The 26,432-nt window shown below is 35.3% G+C and overlaps 1 protein-coding gene across 7 annotated transcripts in view; it reads right to left on the bottom strand.

The window, feature by feature from the left end:
* The window catches only part of ACSS3 (acyl-CoA synthetase short chain family member 3), a 142,953-nt gene that overhangs the window by 50,133 nt on the left and 66,388 nt on the right, over positions 1-26,432 (bottom strand). For all 7 annotated transcript variants that reach the window (XR_005021577.1, XM_036867014.1, XM_036867019.1 and 4 more), the window contains 3 exons: positions 25,023-25,103; positions 24,847-24,942; positions 2,816-2,967 (listed from right to left, as the gene is read on the bottom strand). Coding sequence is in view for 6 of the 7 variants with exons in the window: in XM_036867014.1 (XP_036722909.1) it covers positions 2,816-2,967; positions 24,847-24,942; positions 25,023-25,103 (329 nt within the window). In the remaining variant the exon portion in view is untranslated. The remainder of the gene's footprint in view (positions 1-2,815; positions 2,968-24,846; positions 24,943-25,022; positions 25,104-26,432) is intronic.

Here is a 26,432-nt window from a genome sequence, read left to right as displayed (position 1 = left end):
AGTTGAACTAGAAGATCATGGGAAAATAAATCACTATGATGTGACAAAGAAGAGCAGTGAATTAGAAAGCAGAAGATGATAATAACAGCTAAGGCAGTCTATGTTATGAACAGTTCCAAGTGCTTTGCATGGATTATGTACCTTTTATTTTCATTATATTCTTGTACTATTACTGCTCTTATAGTCCACAAAAAAAGAAAGAAAGAAAGAAAGAAAGAAAAGAACAGAGAGGCTACATAACTTTCTCAAGGTCACACAGCCAGTAAATGGTAGGTTTGAACCCAGGGAGTCTAACTCCAGAATCAGAATCTAAATTACCATACCATACTGCCTAGTCCCAGCTTTGCCCCAGAGTAGCTTTGTAATCCTGGGAATGTTATTTCACCTCTTTGTACCAAAGTTTTCTCTACTGTGAAATGAAATCATTACACTAGATGATTTCTCATCTATTTTTCCAAACTCTAGTTGTCTGATAAAATGAACTTACAGTTCTGGTTAGTTACCTATTTCAGAGTACCCTCTTAAATTGGGGGGAACACCTTTAAATTTATTTTAAAACAATCTTTAATGAACTATGTAACATTTTAAAAAGAAAACGTCATCACTTAAAATGTTCTATAGAAGGAGAGATAAGCAAACTGCAAATCAATCACGAGCCTGCAATTACAATATCAAGCGAATGTCCATTCAGTAAGTTAGTATGAAATGTCTTGAACGTAAATATAAACTTAAAAGTATAGCTGTATGAGAAGACTTGGGTTCTCTAACTTGGGTTCTCTCTTGTCTCCAACCCAAACAACTTTTCTTGGACTTTGGTTGCCTAGTGAGATAGTTGGATTTTGGAGGTCCCTTCTAACATTCTCTTTAGTCCACAAGTGAGAATCTATCAAAGTAGATCAGTGAAGGTATTATTTGTATAGACTACAAATATATGAAAAGGAGAAGCTGCACTTATGCCATGAATGACAAGAATCCCTGGGTCAAGTTAGTTTCCTAATTTACCTTTCATAGGAAAAGTATGTCCATGGAATTTAGTTAGGAGTGTGGGCTCTAGTCAGATCGCCTGAGTTAGTTTCTTTCTAAAGAGTTACTTAAACTCTCTGGCCCTAATTTCACCCATCTGTAAAATGAGAGTAATCACAATTCCTACTTATTGTTATAACCAAATGAGATAACAAACTTTAACTGCTTATGCCTAGCACATAGTAGGTGATCAGCAAGTGTTTGCATTTATTAATAGTAGTCATTTGAATAATTGAGGCTGTTTATAGAGTCTGCACTTCTAAATATCTATTAAAAACATAGGTTCACATCATCATGAATAACTTAGATGCCTAAAGACAAAGGGGCATGATTGGGGGAACTTATTGCAATTTCTCTTACCCTAAAATCTCGTACTCCATGTCTATACCTATTAGTTTGAAAGAGTGATGTTTTAATAGGTATTCATTCGGTATTGTTTGATGCTTTATATTTCAGGCAAATTAGAAATGGTTCTTGCCTTTACAGTAAAGGATATCATCTAAAACCCATGTATAAACGGGAAAAGATGATGCAGCAAACAAGAGACCTTAGCTTGCTGGTCACATATCTACATGCCCTGTAATCAGAATGCATTTGTCAGAAAAGAGACACTGCAAGAACAACAGTCACTGTTTCTTCAAAACCCCTGGAATTGTCTTAAGACGTGGAGACTATACATAGCCTCAGATGTTTTTACCAAAATCTATGTTTCTATTCTTTTGACTGAAATGGAGACAACTAAGTTGAAATGTAGTGAATAAAGGAACAAAGAGAGAGTGAATAGAAATATAATAGAAGATTCATTTTATGAACACATTGTATGCTCATTTTATGAACATTTTACGTAAATCCGGATCCATTTTTTCATAAAACAAAAAAAAAAAGAGGAAAAAGAAACAAACAAAACCACTGACCCTGCCCAAATTGAAATCTTCTTGCTTATATCTGCAATTGCTGTATGATACCTGTTTTAAACCCTTCTTGGGCCATAGCAGCATAAAATTCATAACATCTGGCATTTAATTAAAAAAATTCAAACTGACTTAATTCAAACCCACTTTTGACTTGAAGAAACTACAAAATCCATTTAGTTCATGATAGCAGTGACCTATTTCAAAAAGGTTCAATAAGATTTGATGTTGGAAACTGCCTTGAAGACACAAATTGCTATAATTATCTTTGAATATACATATCATTAAACTAAAATGAATGGCAATAAACCAGCACAAAAATACCTAAACTATTCAGAGCACATTATTACAAAACAATAGAAAAATAGTTTCCTTCACTCTTTCAACATAGGTAATTTGGACTATAGTTTCCACGTTTTATCTCTATAAGTGAAATCAAATAATATTTCCCTCTATTTAGACTATTAGTCTGTTTTCAAAAGACAGATGTTATATATATATATGTGTGTGTATATATATGCATACACATACATGTATGTGTGTATATATATATATATATATATATATACGCACACATACTCACTGTAAGTTACACTTAGAATTTTACTTTAAGGAAAATATATAAGCTGAGTAGTTTAAAAAAGAGAACTATTTTGATAAAATTTGAACAGAAATAAACAGGATATGGTATTAAAAAATATTCACAGTATAGTTAAATTTCCAACTATTTCAAAGATTTGTTTAGAACAGTCATTCTTAACATTCAGAACCTTTGGCTCTTTCCATAGTGGTACTGCAGTGATAGAAAAAATATATAATGTTCAGTTATTCATTCTGATTGCAGTTTTTAATGTAATTTGCCCTGTGCATCCCAAGTTCACCTTGTCAGAGAGTACTGCTTCCCCAAGGCTGCCCCAGGGTCCTGTTGACGGATTGCTCTAATTGCAGTTGGCGCTGTAAACAAGGCAGCTACTCCATGCTCCGCCAGCACACGAAAATAAGCGCCAGCATCTGGTGTTCCCACAGGCTTCCCCTACAAGGAGATTCATTTAAAATGTCACTGGGTAAAATGTCTCATATTTCATTGACTGTTCAATACTTACACATTTAACACAGCAATATTAACAAAATGGGGTTTTCAACATTAAAACTATTTATCTTAGTTTTTAAATATTCCCATGTTCCATCATAAATAAAACAAACCAAATGCCCAGGCATCAGAGAGCCCATTTGCTCCAATACTGCATCCTAAAAGCTTTTCAAATTGCACTTTTCCTTTCATAAGTTTTGAAAGATAAAGGACTGGAAATATATATATATCACATTCAAATTAATAACATAAAACAGTCTTGTATTTTCCAAGCAATTAAATACATTGTTTTGTCTGGCAGATTATATGAGAAATGTGGTTGCTAAGAATTTCTAACATTAAACTTTTTTTCATGATCGCTATTAAAAGTGACAATAGCAATTCTCAAAATAGATGAGAAGACAGAAAAATCTGGAATCACAGTGATTTCTGAGCAATGACCTTTTCAATTAAATGTCTCACTCCAAGAAAAGCAATTTCTAAGAATTTTTTTAAAAATCCAATAAGATATCTCAAAATATGTAGGTTTTCCACAGCCTCAAAATGACATTATGCATGTTCAAAGGATAATCCATTCATAAAAATTTAACAATTTTTATAGACTATACAGTTCAAAATGACACAAAGCATTTTTTAACTGATGTTCCTGCAAAGTGGAAAATGAGCATGGCATAAATAAATCAGTAATTCTGCAAAAATTCAAAGTGCCCCATAAAATCTATGTTGGCCCAACCATATCCCCTCATTCCTCAATACATTCTCATCACTGGTACTTCTTCCTTTGTTTCTAAAGTCAGGTGACTGGAATGTTAATATATATATAAAATATATTTCACAGTCAAATCCTTTTGGAAGGGGTTGGGGTAAACAGGTTTCCTATTTTGGACCATTTCTTGAGACTAAAAAGTGTTAAAGTACATCAGGAAATTCTAAGAGATGAGTGACTCTATGTAATATTTCCTAAACTTTGTCCATATCCCCCATCTGAGCATCCCATGGACCTTGTATTCTGGAAAACACACTTGGGAAACACTGAACTATGGTAAGAAAAGGAAAGGAGAGGAGAGGAGAGGGGAGGGGAGGGGAGGGGAGAGGAGAGGAGAGGGGGGGGGAGGGGAGGGGAGAGGAGAGGAGAGGAGAGGGGAGGGGAGGGGAGGGGAGAGGAGAGGAGGGGGAGGGGAGGGGAGGAGAGGAGAGGAGAGGGAGGAAGGAAGGAAAGAAAAAACTTACTAGAAGTCAACTCAGAGGTCTCCCCAAATAGAGAATAATAAAGGAGTGGATGACAATATGAGGCCAACCATAGCCGTTTAATAATTTTGATTCACTATCCACTTCTAACTGGATCTTTGCTAGAGCACTATTTAGTTTTTACATTTATTTTTTTAATAGTTACCCTTAATATTCTTTAATGTAGTTATATTTTCCTTTTTTTTTACTACCTCTTTGTTATATTCTGTTGCTTCTTCTCGTGCTCTTTTAATACCAAAGAAGATATCTGTTGCAACTAGAAATTCATTTTTATTATCACAACTATTCCAAAACATCTGATTTCAATTTATTTCATTACTATCCCATACAGGTCAACACGTTGACATAGTATAAAAAGCTGCCAGATACAGTCTGGCAACTCATGTATATAATTTAACTCACAAATTTTGAAGCCTTGAGCATATCAGCACTAACTGTACTATTTCTAACCAAGGGAGGTAAACATTTGACTTTTATTTCTTCAAATCTGTCTTAGGCACTGATCACCTTGTGCAGTAGATTGTGACTTTGGAAACTTGACCTCACCCATGTAAAAATGATTTGTCAACTGACCTTATGCAATTGACTTGCCCTGTCAATGCTGCCATTTTCTTGCCTGCTAAATAAGAATAAATCACTTTTCCAATATGATTCCGATAAGCTAAAAGCACTGAGGTAATATTTTAAGATGGTTTGACCTCTACTGAAGAATGATATTTTATAGCCAATTAGAGTTGAAATCCACTGCAGTGCCAGCGTCATGGGACAATGATAATATACTCACTAAAGAATGCTATTAGTGTCATAATGAAAATGCTATACCATAATGACTACCTACATGGAGGACACAGTTTGATGTATTTTACAGTGCCTTCAAATTAATTGTATCTAATGATAATGAAACAATAGTTAATTAGAAATAGTAGTTAATAACTGCACTATACTTTTTATAGATAATATAAAATTGTTACTGTTGCAATTCTGACCCTGCACCCAATTTCCAGCAATATTACATTTATTGAGCATAAAAAATCAAAATAACATGTCATTACAATTAGGATACTAATGGAAGTGATGCATAAAAGCTCACAATGTTTTTTGTAAGTCAGTTGAATTAAGAAAAGTTCAATTGTTTTGTCTTTTATTGTCCATTCCTCAGAAGATCATTTGAAGCAATGAGTGATATTTCCTTATTTTGGAATTACATTAATATTTATATATTTTATTTTTTATTTTCTTAAAACTTCTATTTGATCTCAAATCTTGATTAAAATGTAAGTTATGATACAGCAAAGAAATTATTGTTCCCCAAAACAGCCTGCTGATTAACACAAACATTAGGATCTGAATGATATAAACATCTCAGCAAATATAATACAGCACAGAATAAGATCTTTCATCAGAAACCATTGTTTGCATACAAACAGTCATAATACATTAAACAGTGCTAATATATTCATTAATTTAATAAATACTTATTGGTCATCTACTATGGTCTAGACACTTTTCTAAATTCTGGGAATAATTATTTGAACAAGCCAGGTAAGGTCCTGCTCTAAGGGAACTTACACTCTAGTAATTGGGGGGGCGGGGGCGGTGCGTGTAGTAGTATTATTAAAAATTACATAGCAGGTGCTATAAGCTATTTTGTGTCTCATAAAGGGAGAGACTACAGTGATAAACGTAGGACCCATATGTTCTCAGCATCTATCACCACTAGCAGCTTCAGAAAACTGAAGCAACGCCAGTAAGCCTCTTTCATTATGAACTCTAAATGCAGATGACTCCATGCCTTATTGATTTGATCCAACACTCTTCTCTCCTGCCCTCCTGCACATCAAAGGCTCATGTGCACACACAGACATGCATGCACACGTAAGCAATATGACTCCTTTATAATGCTTTTTAAAAGTAACCAGTAACACACTAAGTATGCTGAGCTGCTTGGAAAAAATGACACTGACTCCAGAACTTGCATATTCAGTAAGGGGCAATAGCCCCAAACCTATTCAATTTTAAAATAAGAAGATTCTAAGATTATAGGGATTTTTAACAAACAACATATACACCCAAAGCAGTAATGCAGCTAACTTAAAATCTCTTTAAAACTCAATCGATGTCATTACCAGTTGCTTTGATTCCCTGCCTCTAAACTAAAGTCTACAGTGTTCATTGCTGCCCAGAAAACAAAGGCAGAAAGCAATCCCTAAATGGCAAAGCAGAGATTATGAGCTTTCAGCTGTTATAAATCATGACTTTTTAACATCAGAGATTTATAAAATATCAACTGCTTATATTTATATTGTGGTTAGCAAAGGTACAAAGCACAGCAAACATGACAGTTCTCTTCAGATACCAAATATCTTAAAATTAACCTTCACTTAAAATTGTCTACCACTTACTGCTTCAATGTGTTAACATTAATGGACCACAGATGTAAGTTCAGAGTTAGAAAACCAGGTAATGCCTAGACTTCTCACACAATTTCCAGTGAGGTTAAGTTTTCAACACAGAAAAGTAGTGAAATACAACTTAAAACAAAGGTATACTTAAACATTAGAATTAAATTTTTGAGTAAAAAAAAAATTGGCTTTATTATTAATCCTATGATTTCAGTTTATTCAAGGCTTGGGGGGTCAATGGTACTTGTGATTTCTCAGACTTTGACATAAAATTTTTGAGTCAACTACAGTTTTTGCCTCTTTTTGTGGCAGGATTTGAAATACATTTGGTCTCTTTTTGAACACTACTTCTGAGAATGTCATGCAAGGCATGTTTTTACTATAGTTCTAAGGAGAAGACAGCAAAAATCCCTTAGGGACTAGTTCTGAATTTCATTTCAGCATACAGGTGCAGCAGTGTCAGCTTATTTATCTAGGAAGGGTGATGAAATTGACAATAGCATTTGTTGAGTTCCTACTACATGCCTGGTATCAAGGGATGCAAGTTTGGACATGCAACATCTAAACCTGAGACTTGTTAAAACATAAGCAATTTTCCAGGGTATATTATTTAGTGAAAAAAGCAAAATGTAGAATAGTGTACATACCATTTGTACAATGCTGTTTGTATACAAAAAGAAAAGACACTGCTTATACATGAATGAACTATTGTAAACAAGAGATTGATTGCTTCCAAGTGAGAGAAACTGGACAGCTGGGAACAGAGGGCAGTGAGATTTGCACTCTTTACCCTTTTGTGAGTTTTGAAATACGCACCAAGTGCATGCATAACCTTTTTTAAAGATGGGCTTTTTCTTTCCTGAAGTTCCTCTCTTGATAACTCACATTATCTTGTGCCAATTTTGAAAACATTACTGCTGCTTTAAAGCCAGATGGGATAATTGCCCTATGCCTTAAGACCCTCAGCCCTAAGAGTCTATGTTACTGTAGCAGACTCCTTTTTGTTTGTTTGTTTTGTTTTTTGTTTTTTTGTGAGTTTTTTGTTTTTTTTTGGTGAAAAGGAAAGTTTGCTTTATTTTGGATGCTGGCAACCATGGGGGAGGAGGAAGGGCAGACTCCTATCCAAAGGCCAACTCCCCGCTACTGACAACCAGTGGTCAAGAGCTTTTATAAGGAGTTTGGTTTTTTTTTAAAGTAGATCTTTATTGGAGTATAATTGCCTCACAATACTGTGTTAGTTTCTAGTAAAAACTTACCTATAAATACAATTTAATAACTAAAAATTTATATCGACTAACTCATTATTTACCAGAGATTTCCCATCATTCCATGGGCCTCACCTGTGAGAATATGCTTTTATCTTGCTTTCCTTCATCGTATCCACACCACCATCTAATTTTACTCTAAACCAGTGATTGTCAACCCTAAATGTACATTAGAACTTCTTGGAATGCTTTTAAAAGGTACCAGTGCCTGGTCCCCACTCCCTGAGATAATGATCTAATCTGCCTAATCTAATCTGAGATGGTCCCCACTCCCTGAGATTATGATCTAATCTGAGAAGGGGCTGGACAGTGTTATGTTTTATGTGTTCACAAAATAATTATAATACACAGCCAGGATTAAGAACCAATGCCTAGTCCTTAGACATTAAGCATTACCCAAGGCTAGGTTATTTTCCAATATCCACCTGCCTGGTTACCCTACTGGATGAGCCTAGAATTTAACACTAAACCTTGCTGCTTTTTTCCATATGTTATTAATAAATGAGCCAATCAAAGTATTGGTAGAAGAATATACTGATAACTGAAATCTGATAATAGGAGGCCATCTACTAGAAAATAATTGGAGAGAAATGCCTCATTGCTCCAAATTCTTTATGCCTTGATCTATAAACCAGACTCCAGACTGGAGAGAGATATATATATATGATTCGTAAGACTTAGCATGCTGAGTACAAATGCCTTATCTCCAAAGGTGGAATGATTAACCCCAGCCCAGCTGCTCTTTCTGTGCTTTCAAGAGACCTTTGAAAATTAAGTTTTAGTTTGGGATTTTACTTTGGTTGTATCACTGCTTGAAATCAATATATCTTTATCTTTTAAATGAAGGGTTTCTGACCTGAATTTCAGGGGGGTTCATAAATATTCTGATTTTTTTTAATGTGTATATGTTCATGTTCCTAGGAAGTCAACTGCTTTTATCAGATTCTGAAATCCCTTTCATAACCAAAATGTTTCTACATATATCCCTAGGTTTCTAGGCAAAATCTCTTCAAAGATTTTGTTTTGCTCTGAGAAACAGCTTGCATGAAGCGAGAGGGCAGATGAACAGGTAGATATCATAACATCTGTTCATTTTCTTCTCCACAGGGTAAATAAGTTTCCCTAGTCCTACCCTTTTAATCCACTTTTATCAAAGGGCTACAAATAGTCTCAAAAACCAAACTTAGTGGTCTACCTGAGGTCCCCAACCAACCTGTCTTCTTTTCCCTCCTATTATTTTGATAATAAGAATTTGCCATTTGTGTAAGTCAAAACCAGTCAAATATCAGCAATTTCACCTGGTTCAAATTAATGCTTTCTATAAACTTGTTATTTTGACAATCCCTCTTCACTATCTCCTGTGGTAGATACCACAGGGATGCAATTCCTCAGGCTTGAGTCCTTGCCTTTCTTCAGTTAAGAAGGACATGCTCTAGCTTCCAGCCTGAAAAAGTAAGATTTCTCCATGACTATATTAAGGATGTGTATGTTTATCTGTAACTCCATCTAGATCTATCCCTTTTGTACAAACTTTCACCTGTAAGATGAATAAGGTCTGAGAATCTAATGTATAACATAGTAACTACAGTTGATAACACTGTATTATATAATTGAAATTTGCTAAGAGAGTAGAACTTAAACATTCTCAACAGAAAAGAAAATTAATATGGGAGGTGATGGATGTTTTAATTAAGTTGATGGGAGGAATCCTTTCATAATGTGCACATATATCAAATATCCTACAATTTTACTTGTCAATTATATCTCAGTAGAGTTGAAAAAATCAAAAATAGATCTATTGCTTTTGTTTTGGTTCTTCCCCTGCCTTCTCCCATCTCTAGAGTTGACCATACTGGGCCTTGTGGTGATCCTACCCCCAATGAATAAACCACTGCTTCCACCTTGGTCATAAAAATACTAAAAAGATGCTTACCCCCAAAAGTATTAATGGCAAGTAAATGAAGCAGAGCAATGGAATTGGTAATTCTGCAGACCCAGTGCTGAGCTAATTAGGGACTCTGACATATTTATCGTTCTCAGCAGTCAGAGAGCATTTATCACTAGGATAGCTGGTAGTTCAAGGCTTCTAGCAGGACTGCTTTCACCTCTGAATTCCTCCACGCTGATGAGCAATCACTCTGCTATCCTGTACTAGAGGAACAAATTCAGGTTTTCTTTACTCATAGTGAGTAGTGAGACTTTGCTGTAAGCAGAGAAATTAGATGGCTTCTTGCATTATTACCCTAACAGATTTCTGCCCAGAAAGTAAAGTGTGGCTATTCCGTATGTATACTGCTATTCAACCTGAGGCTGTACAAAGCCTGACTCCTCCGTGCATCCAATAATTTACCAGTACAACCTTCAACATGGTCCTATTTCCCCATGTTAAAAAAAAAAATGAACACACAAATTTTCTCACGAAACTGCTCTGATCAGGGTGACTAACCATACCCAAATTGCCAAAGCTCTCTTCAGTTTTTGTCCTACCAGACCTCTCTCTGTAGCACTTGGCCCTGCTGATCCCCCATCTTCTGGAAAACCTCCCCTCCACTGGTCTTCAGGACACTTTTCTGATTCTTCCATCGCCTCTCCAATTTCTCACTCTCAATTTATATTGCTTTCTTTTCTCAGTCTTCACCTCTCTGCATATCTTGATCACCTTAGGGACTTAAACTATTAACTCTTCTACATCTCTAATTCTGAAAGTTCTTCTGAGTTTCAAACCTGACTTCCCCATATCATACAAATGTCTGCACAGCCCCTTTAAACTCTACATTACCAAAACTCCTCCACAAGAGCTGTTGCTCCCACACTACCGTACTTCCGTTGATAACTGCCATTAATCAATTGTCCTAGCTGAAGACATCAAAACTATTTTCAACTTCCTTTTTTACCTCTGTCTTACAATATCCACTTGACACTCCAACATCCTGCCTTTGCCTTAATGTTCAGATCACTGATACCCTGGTTCTGGCCATCTAGTTTGCAGTACTCAAGTTTCCCAATTGTTCATCTTAAGATTATGACTAGAGAGCACTGCCTTTGGAGCCAGAAAACCTTGTTTCAAATCCCAGCTCCATCACTCTTGTGCCACTGGTAAAGTTATTCAATGTCTCTGATACTCAGTTTCTACAGCTGTAGATCGGGATGCAAAAAAATTTGCCCCATGGGTTTGGAGACAGAATTAATTAAAACCATATAAACTTCTTAGAGGAGTTCCTATCATCCAACACTCAATCCACAGTAGCTATTACTTGTACTGTCTCATCCACAAAGCTTTTCCTGTCTACTGTAGTCCTAAACTTCTCTTAAGGGACTAGTAGACAGATTTTTGAGCCAAGGTGGAATCTAAACACTGCCATTTACAAGCTATGTGACCTAAGGCAACTTATTTAATTTTTTTGAGCCTCATTTAGTTCCATCATCAGAAAATTGTATCAAAACAGATTCAAGAATTTATTGTAGAGTATTAATGGTTCAATGTAATAGTTTCTGGAAATTTTTTCACATCTTCTATACACTGTAAGAAATTTCTTAGGTAGTGTCTCTTCAATTGGTTTGCTTTCTGTCCTTTACATTAATCTTAATTATTTGACTATATTGTCAGTGCTTTCAGTGCAAGGAGTGTATCTGATACACTCTGCTTCCCTATCAACCCTAGCAAAATGCACAGCTCACAATAGGCACCAATAAATATTGTTGATGGAGCTATGACAATAGCTGCACTTGCTTGTTCTAACATAAAACACAGGCACACAGAGAGAAAAATACACTCAAAAATAAAAATCTTTGAACAATTAGTCATGTGAGAAACCTAAAAGATGCTGGCATCAGCTTTACAATCTTTTCCAATTGAGATGATGAAATTATATAGCTGGGATCAAAGTAATAACTGAGTCATCATTTTTCTCATTCTGTACATACATAAAAGCTCATTGCCATTATACTAGATTTAAAAGAAAGAAATAACTTTCTATTATATGAGGAAAAAGGGAAACGTCTCTGATGTGTGCCTATTGAGTGTATTAGTTAGCAACAATTGTGACTACTAGTCTTAAAGAAGTAACATACTCTATGCTGGAAAGAAGCATATCTCTGTCCTTGAAAAGGGGATAATAAAGAAAACAGGTTAATATAGGTGGAAGTGCAAATTTCTTGCAAAGAGAAGATAACTCTATATATGCAAGTGACAATTACATTGTTGAAAAGAAGCCTGGGAGGGGCTAAGAATTCAGAACATCCATGTGTGGAAAAATACATCATAGGATGTCTTCATGGAGGTTACAGATCCAGTGCAGCACAGAGCAGACAACATAACATTGAAGAAACACTGGGGATGATTTAACAAGAGTGTTCAATACAAAAATAATTTGAAAGTAGTTCAAAGAATTATCCTCAATATTCTCAAACATGAGACTTTCATACTGGAAAATGGCTTAACGTTTTGATCCATGTATATACAGTGATAATAATGTCTCATATTTTACACAAATTTATATTGTACATACTGTCATATTCTGTATATATTTTATACATACAAATACATATAATAATATTTCTTTGAAGCTTTCAAACTAATTTCACATACATTGTCTTATTTGATTTTTATACAAATAAAGGAAAGTATAGAGCTCATTTCTACACTAATCATTCTATAAAGAAAGAAAAAAATAGGGGTATCTAAACTCTTCCATCCTCCTATGAATTCAGGAAAAGAACATTCAGTAAGAGACTATCAAGCTGAATACTCTGAAGTTTTCAAAGACATATAGGCAGTTTAAAAGCTAGTAATGATAAAGCCCATCAAAAATAGAAGTGAAGGGTTATAAATGTTCGGATAATAATGAACCATGAAATGTGTTATATTATTTGCAGATTAAAGACTTCAAGGCCACTCTCATTTCACTCACAAGTTCTACTCTGAAAGGACAGATCCTTGAGGGGAGAGACCACTGGGTTATTTTCCACAACTGCTGCTCATTCTTCAAAGTTGGTAGGAGCAGGATCAACACATCTCTGTGTGCTGATTCCTTTGCCTGGTGCTTAGAAGAGAACTAATGGGCTCCAAAGGGAGTAGCCTCTACTGTTCTGATGGCTGCTTCACAGTTGTGAGGACAAACACACTTTGAAAGGAGAAATGTGAGTACCTGAAAATTCAAGCATTACAATGGCCGGATTGCATGGGAATGAATGGTTAGTGCTTATATTATAGAATTTTATTCTGGGAAAGAAAAAATTCATAGTTTTGAATAATAATAGTAGCTTATAATTTCTAATATTTATTGTACAATTATATCCTGGCAACTCTCCTAAGGGATTTCAATGGATTAATCAATTTAATGCCATGTAAGAAAGGTACTATTAATAGTGATATTTATAGATGAGAAAACTGAGGCTGAGAACAGTTAAGTAACTTGTCTGAGGCCAAATAATTAATATGTAGAAGTTTCAGGAATCATGCTATGGAAGTCTGAACTTCCATGCTTCCTCTCAAATGTTAAAAATGTTCATTATTTTAGAATGAAACCTTTCTTCAGTAAATGCGTTTGGAAGGTGAGCATCATTCACTATGAAAAGAAATTGGAATTAATTCCAGAGTTAAAAAATTAAAATATGTTATCAAATAATATATTTATTCTAGAACAAAAAAAAAAAACAACTGACTTGGAGAAGATTCACAGAAGTGCAGAGCTGGGAGAATACGTGTCAATTCTCTAGCTTTAATGATGAAGAATTCCCAAAGAGGGTGAATTCATTTGTCCAGGGTCATACAGGTAGATGAAGGCAGAGCAAGATAAGTAACATGGATATTCATATTTCCAGTCCAGTGACCATGCTACTACAACACAACTCAGAATCTTAAATCCTCTACTTCTTCTAACTAATGTATTGCCTGAGAAGGCAGAATGTAGTACGTATCTTCAAAGATAATTGTTGAATTATTAACAGACAACCATCTGCCCTGGTTAATCTCGTGAGGATACCAAAGAGTTTATTGAAATGGCTTGCTGCTATGAAATATACAATTTGTGAAATGCAAACAAATATAAAATGAAAGCAAGCTTTCATTCCTTGATTTCAAAGAGACTGTTATTACATTAAAATGGCAATTGCCATATCAAGGTCAATTATACCAACTGGTTTATAACTTAACGCCAAGATAGATTTATGGCGACTAATAACTAATAATCCACTCTAGATAATAACTAATCCAAATTGATTTCTTTTTTTTTTTTTTTTAAATGCAAATTATTGATTCCTACTGAATCAGCAACTCTGGGGGTAGGTAGAGCCTAGCAACATGTGTTTTTTTTTACTTTTTTTACTTTTTTTTGGTTTGTTTGTTTATTTATTTATTTATGGCTGTGTTGGGTCTTCGTTTCTGTGCGAGGGCTTTCTCTAGTTGTGGCAAGCGGGGGCCACTCTTCATCGCGGTGCGCGGCCTCTCTTGTTGCGGAGCACAGGCTCCAGACGCGCAGGCTCAGTAATTGTGGCTCACGGGCCTAGCCGCTCCGTGGCATGTGGGATCTTCCCAGACCAGGGCTCGAACCCGCGTCCCCTGCATTGGCAGGCAGATTCTCAACCACTGCGCCACCAGGGAAGTCCTCTTTTTCTTTTTTAAAGTACAATCTATTTTATTTTGTGTTATTTTTATATACAAGCAGTTTTATATCATTTTTCTCCATTTACACCTTTGTTGAGGTGTAATTAACAAAAATTATATGTATTTAAGATGTATAACTTGGTATTTTGATACATGTATACATCATCAAATAATCACCACAAACTAATTAATATATTCATCACCTCACATAGTCACCATTTTCTTTTTTCTTTCTTTTCTTTGTGTGTGTGGTAAGAACACTTATGATCTACCCTCTTAGCAAATTTCAAGTATGCAAAACAGTGTTGTTAACTATAGTCACATTGCTGTACATTAGATCTCCAGAACTTAATCATCATGAATACCTAAAATTTTGTATCCCTTGGCCAACATCTTTCTACCCAACAGCAGAAAAATATACATTCTTCCCAAGTGCATACAAAACATTCTCTAGTATAGATCATATGTTAGGTCACAAAACAGTCTTTACAAATTTAAGAAAACAGAAATCATTCCAAGTATCTTTTCTGACCACAATGGAATGAAACTAGAAATCAAAAACAGTAAGAAAATAGGAAAATTCACAAATACATGGAAAATAAACAACACACTCTTGAACTACCACTGGGTCAATAAGGAAGTCAAAAGAGAATTTTAAAAGTATCTTGAGGGCGTCCCTGGTGGCGCAGTGGTTGAGAATCTGCCTGCCAATGCAGGGAACGCGGGTTCGAGCCCTGGTCTGGGAAGATCCCACATGCCGCGGAGCAACTAGGCCCGTGAGCCACAGCTACTGAGCCTGCGCGTCTGGAGCCTGTGTTCCGCAACAAGAGAGGCCGCGATAGTGAGAGGCCCGCGCACCGCGATGAAGAGTGGCCCCCGCTCGCCACAACTAGAGAAAGCCCTCGCACAGAAACGAAGACCCAACACAGCCAAAAATAAATATAAATAAATAATAAAAATAAAGGAATTCCTTTAAAAAAAAAAAAAAAGTATCTTGAGACAAAAAGAAATGAGAACACAACATACCAAACTTGTGGGATGCAACAAAAGCAATACTAAGAGGTAAATTTATAGTGATAAACGCTGTCAATAAAAAAAAAAAGAAAGGTTTCAGATAAAATAACTTTACACCTCAAGGAACTAGAAAAAGAAGAATAATTAAGCCTAAAGTTAGCAGAAGGAAGGAAATAGTAAAGACTAGAGTAGAAGTAAATCAGAGAATGGAAAAACAATAGAAAAAATTAAAATCACAAGTTGATCTTTTTGAGAAGATAAAATCGACAAACCCTTAGCTAGACTAACTAGGAAAAAAAGGGAAAAGACTCAAATAAATAAAATCAGAAATGAAAGAGGAGACAATATAACGGATGCCTCAGATATTAAAAGAATCATAAGGGACTACTATGAGATGTTTGTCAGCTAAGCTGGTTTCTTGTTCAACCACCACTACCATTGTGGAAGCCTGGGTTCCATTGTACTAGGCAATTGAAATGTGTGTACAAGATACATATTTGTACATTAGCACCCAAGCAAAGATAAGGAGAAAGACAGGACCAAGGAGGATTTGCTTGCCCTTGAGAAGAAGGGTTGGGTTTTGATTTAGCAGATGCCAGGCCTTCTGAAAAAGGGGGCAAATAGGAAATAGAAGAGAGAGGCCAGAAAACATATGAGTATAACCACCATTTACAAACACACACACACACACACGCCCTCATACACACAGCAGGTTGCTAAATTTGTTTATACATGAAAGTTCCTATGTTAGAGTACTGTTTGTTACATTCTTCCTCTTTGACAAAACCTCTATACCAAGTATGTCCTTGTCCATATGTTGCTAGGGATAGGTCTGTTTCAATCAGCATGCATTAATAAAATAAATTTATAGAAAGGTACTGTTTGTTTTCTTCCTCTCAAAAATAAGGACTGAATTATTCAGAATTGGTTTACATACTTTAATTGGTCAGTCCAACATGGCTTCCAGAATTGCATACATTAAATATGTCCAGGTCAATGAACAAAATTAAATCTTTGCTTATTAAAAAATATAACGGATTACTTAAATTGCTCATGAAGTTCTCTAGTAAAGAGAATGTTAGAATTACTTTTTCCTCTCTCAGGGAAAAAAGTCCTTACTTACAAATGAAGTTGTTGTGGGTTTTTTTTCTGATATAGTCATTCAGGCATTTATTTAACAAATATTTATTGAGAACTCAGAATGTGTCAAAAACAAGGCTAAAAGTTGAGACTTGATGGTGAGCAAACACTAACATGATAGCTTCCCTCTCAGAGTTCAGAACAGAGAGGGGCAAATAAATCAAAGGAGCCTATAAACTAATGTGAAATGGCAACTGTGACACAAGTCAGGAAGGAAAAACCCAAGGTGCTTAAGAGAGACTACAAAGATTTGACCTAGTCAGAGAGGTCAAGGGGGGCTTCCCTCAGGAAGTGACACTTGGCTGTTCTCTAACGTATAAGAGGAATATATTTCAGGCAACAAGTAGGAAAAGTACTGTAGCAGAAATGAGCATAAGAATAACTTCAGAAAAACAGGAGCATGTTGTGCCTTAGAAGGGAAGAAAGTGACTAAGATAGAGTGAAAGTCAACCCTTTCAAATGTTGAAAAGTCAAGTATGAAGAGGACTGAAAATGTCCATTGGCATCTGAAAAAACAGAGGTCACTAGGGAAATTATCAAAAAGCTGTTATGAAATGATGATGACAGAGGCCAATTGGAGAGGATTGCAGAGTTAAGTTCTAGGTTAGAAAACGAAGCTATTGGGTATAGGCAAGCCTTTAAAGATGAAGAGAGAGTATTGTAACTGCAAGGGGATAGAGAATCAAGGATTTTTGTGGGGTTTTTTGGTTGTTGTTTGTTTGTTTTAATGAGAGAAACAGGGATGTGTTGAAAATTTGGTGGTTATCAGGAAGCTAAAACCAAAGCAGACAACCAGGATTTCCAACATGTTTTTACCCTGCAGATGTTGGGCTATATGTCCTCTATGGCAAAAAAGAAAATCTTATTTAAATATCCACTGTAAGCTTTTATGGTGAAACACAGATTGTTTCAAGTGGGTAACTCTTATGTACTTAGAAGTTAAACTGAATATCCAACTTAGTTATAAACATTTTCAATTTTTTTTCAGCCATTGTAATTATAGATTTGTATTAAATTCCAGAATATAACTTTTTTTAAACTTTGTTGAGAAAAAAAGGATTCATTCATCATTTATTCATAAGATATCATGAACCATTTGCATTCAATAAAAAGAGAAATGTTTTATGAACTGGTTGCTGTACTCTAGATAATTTGGGCACAAAATGAACTGCAAATCTCTTAATACTTCAGAATATCAATTTTTGTTAAATTAAAATATATCATTAAGGAAAAATATTATCACAGATACCAATTCACTGTCTACCTCATTTATAGCTTTGAAATACTATAATTCATTAAGAATGAAAATAAAACTTTGATCAACTGTATATGATTTTATTTCTCTTTAGAAAAGGTAATCCTATGAAGGTATGAATGATCTACTAAGCTATTCTGTTCACTATGTAAAGAATGTATTTTTATTATTTAATGGGAGATTTTAGTTTCTTAAATAAAAAATACTAATAATACTAAAATAAAATAATATTAATATTAAATTGGTAATCCAACTAAAATTGGACACATGTGGGACGATTATTTGGTGGAGGTTAATAAAGATTTTTTTCACTTGCTGGCCTAGTGACAAGTCAGGACTCTTCTATACCTTTGTTTTGTGTTAATTAATCAAGCAAGCAAGTTTTTTCCCGGCATTTTGCATGTTCAAGTTGTCAATTAATCTGCTTAGAAATGGTTCATTCACACAATGAATGTTACCTACCTCCTGAAAGGCACTGTGCTGGACACTGGGGGTACATAAATGACAAACATTCCCTGCCCTCAAAGAGTTTACAGTATCACAGCACTGTATTTACAAGATCAAAGGAATCTAGATGGTATAACAGAAATATAAAGAACTTCAATCAGCCTGAGGAAGGCAAAGAAAATATCAGAGAGAAGATGAAATTTAAGTTGATCCCTTAAGAAAAAGAGCCACTCAGCTACGTGATCAGAACAAAAGTGGAATTTTAGTAGAGGAAACAACTTAATCACTGGCAGTTCTGTTCATGTAAGTGCCAGTAGGACTGTATTGTTGGGTGGGAAGCTGAATTAGAGGCCAGGAACAAGAGACATACTTTAGAGGTAGGCAAAGGGCACATGACTACAGATCATTTGTATCATGCAAATGAGTTTGAATTACGTTCTTTGACAGGAGTTCCCTGAAGCCTTTTCTGTACTTTTTAGTTATATTTTTTATATGAGATAATTGTAGATTCACATGGAATTGTAAGAAATAATACAGAGATATGTCGTGCACCCTTAATACAATTTTCCCTGTCAGTAACATCTTGCAAAACTATAGTTTAATATCACAATCAGGATATTGATATAATCAAGATGAAGGACAGTTCCATCTCTACAAGGACTCCTCATGTTGCTCTTTTGTAGCCAAAGGTGTTTATTATGCAGAAAAACAATTGATGTTTGCATGCTTACCTTGTCTCCTGAGACCTGGTTGAACTCACTTATTAATTATGGGTTTTAAAATATGTTTTATAATTTCCTACATAGACAATCATGCCATCTGCAAATAAAGACAATTTTATTTCTTCCTTTCTGATATGTTTCTCTTTTTGTTTCCATATATTGCCTTATCAAATTGGCTAGAACTTCCAGGAGTATATTGAATAGAGTGGTAAGAGTGGACATCCTTGCTTTGTTCTCAGACATCAGGGGAAGTACTTAGTCTTTTATCATTAACTACTGGCCACTGGCTGTCCCTTTTGGGGAGGCCTAGTAGTGACAAATTCTCTAAATTTTTCTTCATCTTGAGAATGTCTTTATTTCTCCTTTATTCTCAAAGTATATTTTGGATGAATATAGAATTCTGGATTGACAGTTCTTTTCTTTCCACACTTGAAAAACATTGTGTCACTTCCCTCTGGCTTCCCTAGTATTTGAAAAAATCCTGTCATTCAAACGGTTTTACCCCTACAGATAAGGTATCCTTTCTCTTTCACTACTTTCAAGATTATTTCTTTTGCCTTCAATTTTCAGAAGGTTAAGTTTTTTGTGTGTGAATGTGGATTTCTTTAGAGTAATCTTGTTTGGGGGTTTGCTCAGTTTCTTAAATCTATAGATGTATATCTTTGGCCAAATTTGAGAAGTTGATAAGTTTTCAGAAGTTTTCCATTATTTTTCTGAGTACTTTTTTCAGGCCCACGCTCTTTCTCCTTTCCTTCCATCACTGAAGTCACAAATGCTAGATCTTTTATCATCATTCCACATACCCCTGAGGCTCTGTTAGTTTTTTCTTTTTAGTCTATTTTCTTTCTGTTATTTAGATTGGGTAATTTCTACTGTTCCTTCTTCCAGTTCATTAATTGTTTCCTCTATCCCCTCCATGCTGGTATTGAGCCCATCTATTGAGTTTTTATCTTGGTTATTGTATTTTTCAGTTCTAAAATTTCCATATGGTTGTTTGTTAGAGCATCTATATCTTTGCTGGAACTTTTTATTTCTTTACTGTGACTGTCTATTTTTTCAATTGTTTCAAGAATGTTCATCATCAATTGTTGAAGCATTTTTACCACAGTTGCTTTAAAATCTCTGTCAGATAATTCTAACATCTCTGTCATCTCAGTATTGGTATCTATCAACTGTCTTTTCATATTCAGCTTGAGATCGTTTTAGTTCTTGGTATGAGGAATGATCTTTTCATCAAATCCTGGACATTTTCTTGTATTATATTATGAGACTGACTCATATTTAAATCTTGTTTAAAGTGGCTTACTTAGATTTCACTCCAGCAAAGAAGGAAGAGGTAAGGGTAGAAATCCAGGTTCCTCATTTGGCCTCCATTGATACCCAGTTGGGAAGATGCACTTCGTTACTGCTGGGTTGCTTCTAGTTCTAACGGTAGGCTTCCAATGGCACCTCCCTGGCTGGACAAGGTGAGAGTTCCCTGTTACTGCTCCCAACATGGCATCCACTGACACCACAGGGAAGAGACAAGTGGTCTTGTTATTGATGGTGAAAGTCCTGACTTTCTACTAGGCCTCTACTGACTCCATCCCAATGGAGAATGGAAAGGGTACCTCATTACTGATAGGTGAGGGGGATAAGTCCAGCCTCCTTATTTTGTCTCTACTGTCATTGCAAGTTCAAGGGGTCCTCATTACAACCTAACAGGGATGAAAATCTTGGTTCCCTAGTCAAACTCCTTTGACACCACCCTGTGGGAAGAGGGAGGGTTATGGCTCCTTCTTAAAGCCTGACAATTTTGGAAGTCTAAGCTTCCCACTTAGCCTTTGCTGTTTGGTGGTGGGGGTGGGATTATGGATTTTTCTGTGGTGTTTATCTGGAGTAGAGCCATCTAAAAGTTTTATGTCTTGCTTAGGATGCTCCTTCCTAATTCTTTGGCTTGAGAGATCAGGCTTTATTTTTTTCTTTTTTGGAGGTTTTTTTTGTTTGGTCTGCAGTTGTTGGCATTTCTGGATTGCCAGCTTCTTCAGACACAAATCTAAGACATATGAAGGAAAAGTAAAACCCAAGTTCTCATCATTATGTTGTTTCTTGAGTCCCAAGGTCCCTAAAGACAGTTTTCCTTCTTCTCTCCACCTTTCAGTCTTATGTTTGTTTTAGACATAACACCTAAAATGTTTAGTTCTACTTAGTGGGAGGAATAGAGAAAAGTATATCATCTCTATCTTCCTAGAGGCAGAACTCAACCCTTTGAAAAATTTTAAGCAATGAAGTTCTATCTTGGCCTTTGCATTTTAGATAGATAATTGTAAGTGAGGAGAGCTCAGAAATTGAAGTTTGGGTAGAGATGGCCTGGAAGGACTTCTGAAGGCAGGAGTATTTGTTAGAACATTCTCTAGACTGGCTATCTGAAATATACAACTGGAAAGGATAGGCACCACACAAGTGAGATCAGAAGCTAACCACAGAATACACACCAGTCAACAACATACTAGCTAAACTATCAGCCTTGAACATATGGCAGGAGACATGGAAACAAGAGGACACTTTTGATAGGTACTAAAATGTAAATTCAGTAGAATGTAATGAGCAATAGGTTATGATATGTAAGGAGAATGAAGTTAGAATCACTTCTTGATTCTTAGTTTGGATGACTGAGTGAATGCAGGTAACATTAACAACACTGTAGAGTATATGGAAAGCAATGTCTTTGCAGGAAAGAGAGGAGATAGTGAGTTCATTTCACATTGTCTTGAGCATAAGGGATGCCTGGGCCATCTGAAGGTGCCTAATAATAAGCTGATGCTTAGCAGGAAGGTCAGATATAGAAAGGAGGAGTTGGGAGCCTTGGTTTAATTAGTAATACTCAAATCAAACTGCATGGAGATTATCTAGGAAATATAAGCAGAATGGGAAAAGAGGGCTAAGAACAAGACCGTATTAATCCCCAATGTTTAGAATCAAAGTAAAAGAAACCAAGAAAGGAAAAGGAGGACAAGCTGTCAGAGAGGTAGAAAGAGAAGAGAGGAGTAGCATACAATTTAGTTCTATAAGCATTTATTAAGTGTTTAGTGTGTACTCTGCACTATGCTGAGACTGGTTTTTGAGGCTCCCACACTTTACTAGGTATAAATTCAGGACAGTGTGGTCAGCTCACTAACAGACATATGTTCGGGGAGGGCAACGGAACCACAAAAGGGGAACCGAGCACAGCCAAAGACTATGAGGAAATTTTCCAAGAGATGATTACATCTAATCAGAGTCTACAAGGATAGGTAGAATTAACCAAACAAGGAAAGAGAGAGAGGGAAAGTCATGCCAGGCAAAAGAAACAGCCTGAACAATAGCAAAAGGGCAGGGGGCTCAAGAAAACAGAGAGAATTACCTTCAGTCAGCAGGGTTGATGCCACTGAGAGAAAAAATAAAATCAAACTGAAGGGGGCCCTTTGACTTTGTCATTTATGAAGTCACTGTTCACCTCTGATACAGCAGCTTTATAAAGCAACGTGGAGAGAAACCAGACTTCAGTGAGATGAACAATAATTGGAAGAATATAAAGTTCACACAGTATGGGAAGTGTATTTTTTCAAGGAACTTAGTGGAGAGGAATATAAAGATGGGATATCTAGAAATGTGCAAAAGTCTAAAAGGCTTTGTTTTGTGATCAGAGAGAATTGAAGATGTTTACAAGTCGCAGGAAAGAAACCAGAGTGCAGAGATAAGGTTTAAAAGGTTAAAAAAAAGATCACTCTTTTGTACAACAAATACTTTTAGAGCATCTACAATGTTCTTGAGCACATCATTCAAAGATAAAGACAAACAACAGAGCCCCTTGCATGGTGTTAAAGTCATGTTTTAAATAAACTTGAGAAATATAAAAAGGCCAATGGTAAATGCACAAAAGTTCCAGGTACTTCAGTTCTAAAGGCAGATTCATACTTATAAATATAAATACTTTTCAATATAATGGCACCTTTGGCTTTGTCACTTTATGTTAGCAATTTCACAATTCATTATAAGTATTCAGTGTTGAGGCTTATTTTGTTTACTTCAAGGGGAATTATTATTTTAATAAAAACATTTATTCTATTGCAAGGATTTTGGTATGGGACAGATGTGTCAAGATTGTTTTATGTTTTAATTATTACAAACACCACAGTGCATGTTAAGTCTACAAAGGACAAAGGCATAGTACAAAATATGTGGAGTAGTGCATGATGGCTTAATACTTGTGTCAAAGTCTGCCTTAGTATCTCTGAGCATTCAGAGACAGAAAACCAGCCAGCTGAAAATGAAGAAACACTCATGTCTTTAAATGGTGACTGGGACTAGGAGACTTCCATGAAGATCAAGAATAGTCTCTAATTTTTTCAGAATCATTGAGTTAAAGAATTTTAAGATTGTAAAGAACTTTGACATCATCTAATACTATTATCCACACCTCGCATAAAAAATTCCTTTCTTCAAATTTCTTTCTTGATGTTGACAGACTTTAAGTGAAAGAGAGCCTCCTATTTGAGAACTTCCCTATTCTACTAACGGACAGTTAAATTTTCTCTGATTATTTCCAAAAGATAGTCTCTGGAACTCCACATTACTACATTACTACACTACTTCCTTTATATGTGGCAACTCTTTAAATGTCAAAAGATACTTAACATACATGCACACTAAATATATTATTTTTATCAGACTAACCATTCACAATTCCTTCATCTCTTTCTTGTATGACATTTTCACCCTGGTTCCTTTCATCCAAATTCTTTCTAAAAGGTAATGATTTTTTCTCCTCCTCATTAAACTGAACACATATTTCCAAGTGTGAAAAAATAAAATAAGATTACAACACTGCATATGGTGAGTATTTTTTTAAAGCAATCCTATCAGCCGCTCATGTTTGAACTCATAATACACAGGTATTTAACCACATAAACTGCAACCAACTCAAGTTTCCCTTACTTCATTTTTGCAATTATTTTTAATATAAATATAAGATTGTAAAGATTTCCATATTTTCCCATCTTGTGTTTTTTATCCCAAAAGTCCAAGATCATTTGTATACTGATTTAGCAAACCACCAATTTGCTGTCCCTCTCAAATTTTGATCTCCTACATATCTGATAGGTATGTGTTTTAACTATTTATATAAGGCATTTGCTAAAATTAAATAGAATAGGCATAAGAGCAGAATTTTCCAACATACACACAAAAATATTATTCCTGGGTAACATTAGTCCATGCAACAGAATCTAAAGCAGTTATTTATTCAGCTATGAATCTGATCAGTCTATGATTCTCTCCCTTATACATATAGCGATCATCAGAAACTACCAAAAATGTCTAGCTAAAATCAAGAAACCACGTATTTGAAATCCATTAATGCTATAAGAACACAAAGAGGTGAATCTCTGTTGCTTCTTTTATGATGGCTGTTTTCTAAGATTCTAAATCAGTATCAGTCTAGTAATATTTTCTAGAAAGGGATAGACATCAAGCTTGTTAGTGTATATTTTTCAGAATATAATTTTTATGTCTTTGTTCAACACAATTTAAATAGTTGTTTATTTTTTTCTAAATATATATTTCTTTCTCTTAAGAAATAACTGGAAGAAGACATAAAAACGTCCTCTGCCCCCATTCAATTTTCATTTCCTACTTAGGACTACTTCTCTAAAACTTTTAGTAAAATTAATATTATGTATATGTGGTATTAATTTTATTTTATTACCTCATATAAAACTGTTGTGTTTCCATGTAGAAGAGGTCCATAACAGATATAGGAATGTCCGACAACCCAGCCTAAGTCAGAAGCTGCCCACCACACCTAAACAAAAAGAAGATAATAAAATGCATATATCTTAATCAGAGAAATGTCATGTAATGTGAATTTAAAACCATGATTACCTCTCCAGGTTTAAGTCCATATACAGAAGACATTGACCAGTTAAGCATTACAGCGTATCCTCCAGTGGGCCTCACCACACCCTAAAGAAGAGAAAAGGTGAAATTAAAATCAATAGACAGTGTGTTAAAAGATTCTCTCTCTTCATACTGTCCACTTAAGAAAAGTTCCTGTTTAAAGTATTTCATATTCTATAAGCTATAAATAACTTTGGCTTTCATATAATTGTATCTGAATCACTATTTCTTTGGCTCCTCCAATAATAAAAACAGAATAATTTGTCCGTATCAGTCCATTTGTAGAATCCATTCTCACAGACCATTCTGGACCTTCTAAAGAAAACATGATTTCATGGAATCACATGCAATAAAAAAAATTTCCAGTGGTAACATAAATTATCAACATTACAGGGAATTCCCTGGCAGTCCAGTGGTTAGGACTCTGTGCTTCCACCTTCGGGGGCATGGGTTCGATCCCTGGTCGGGGAACTAAGATCCTGCACGCTGCGCACGGCCAAAAAAAAAAAAAACAGAGACTTAGCATGAAATTTTCAACAATTACATTTTCACACATATTTCCAGAACAAAAATGGAAACTCTCAAAATTAAGTGCACAGAAATGTCAAAGGTAGCTGTGTGCCTAAGATACAGACTACTATAAGGATGTTTATTCCTTAATATTATTAAATAATAACAGGATGCTTAGAGGAAACAGTCATATTCTAACTGGATTCTTAATACAATGCTACCCTTGTGGTCACACTATCACAGTATCAGAGCTGAGCAGTTCTTTAGTGATGAATTCTCAAACTCTGAGGAATCAATCCTGATGAGCTGGATCTAAGGCTGACAGATTTTCCTTATATTACATTTGGGCAAAAGTAGGGATTGTTAACACCACAGTACTAAAGTTTCTAGCAGCTATCCTTGACAGTGAACATATTCAATGTTAATACAAGATTTATTTTTGAAAACTGAGCGTAAGAGTTATCATAAATAATAACTGATAGTAAATTTAATAATTAATTTCATTTATTGCTTCACTATAAACATTAATCATCATTGGCTCAAAAAGACTTAATGATGTGACTATTCAGAGCAAGAAGGTGAATGCTTGCTAAGAAATATGTTATATTTCACTCACAAGTATTTTCAAGCACCTCTCAGTAGAGCAACTAGAATTGCTTTGTGAAGAAGATAATTATTTTACCTGAAAGGGCACACATGGTCCTAATTAATGAATGTGCTACTAGTTGAACTTTTTTGGCACAGTTCTGTAACTGTAACACACATACATGAATCAGGAGAATGAAAAAGAAATTGACTTTCTGCTTGTTACTAAAATTGCTGCTCTCCTCAGGTACCACTAATAAAACATAGGTATCAAACTGTGGAATACATTTTATCTGGTCT

The sequence above is a fragment of the Balaenoptera musculus genome, chromosome 10, assembly GCF_009873245.2.
Source record: "Balaenoptera musculus isolate JJ_BM4_2016_0621 chromosome 10, mBalMus1.pri.v3, whole genome shotgun sequence".
Taxonomy (NCBI): domain Eukaryota; kingdom Metazoa; phylum Chordata; class Mammalia; order Artiodactyla; family Balaenopteridae; genus Balaenoptera; species Balaenoptera musculus.
This window is presented reverse-complemented; position numbering and strand designations above follow the sequence as displayed.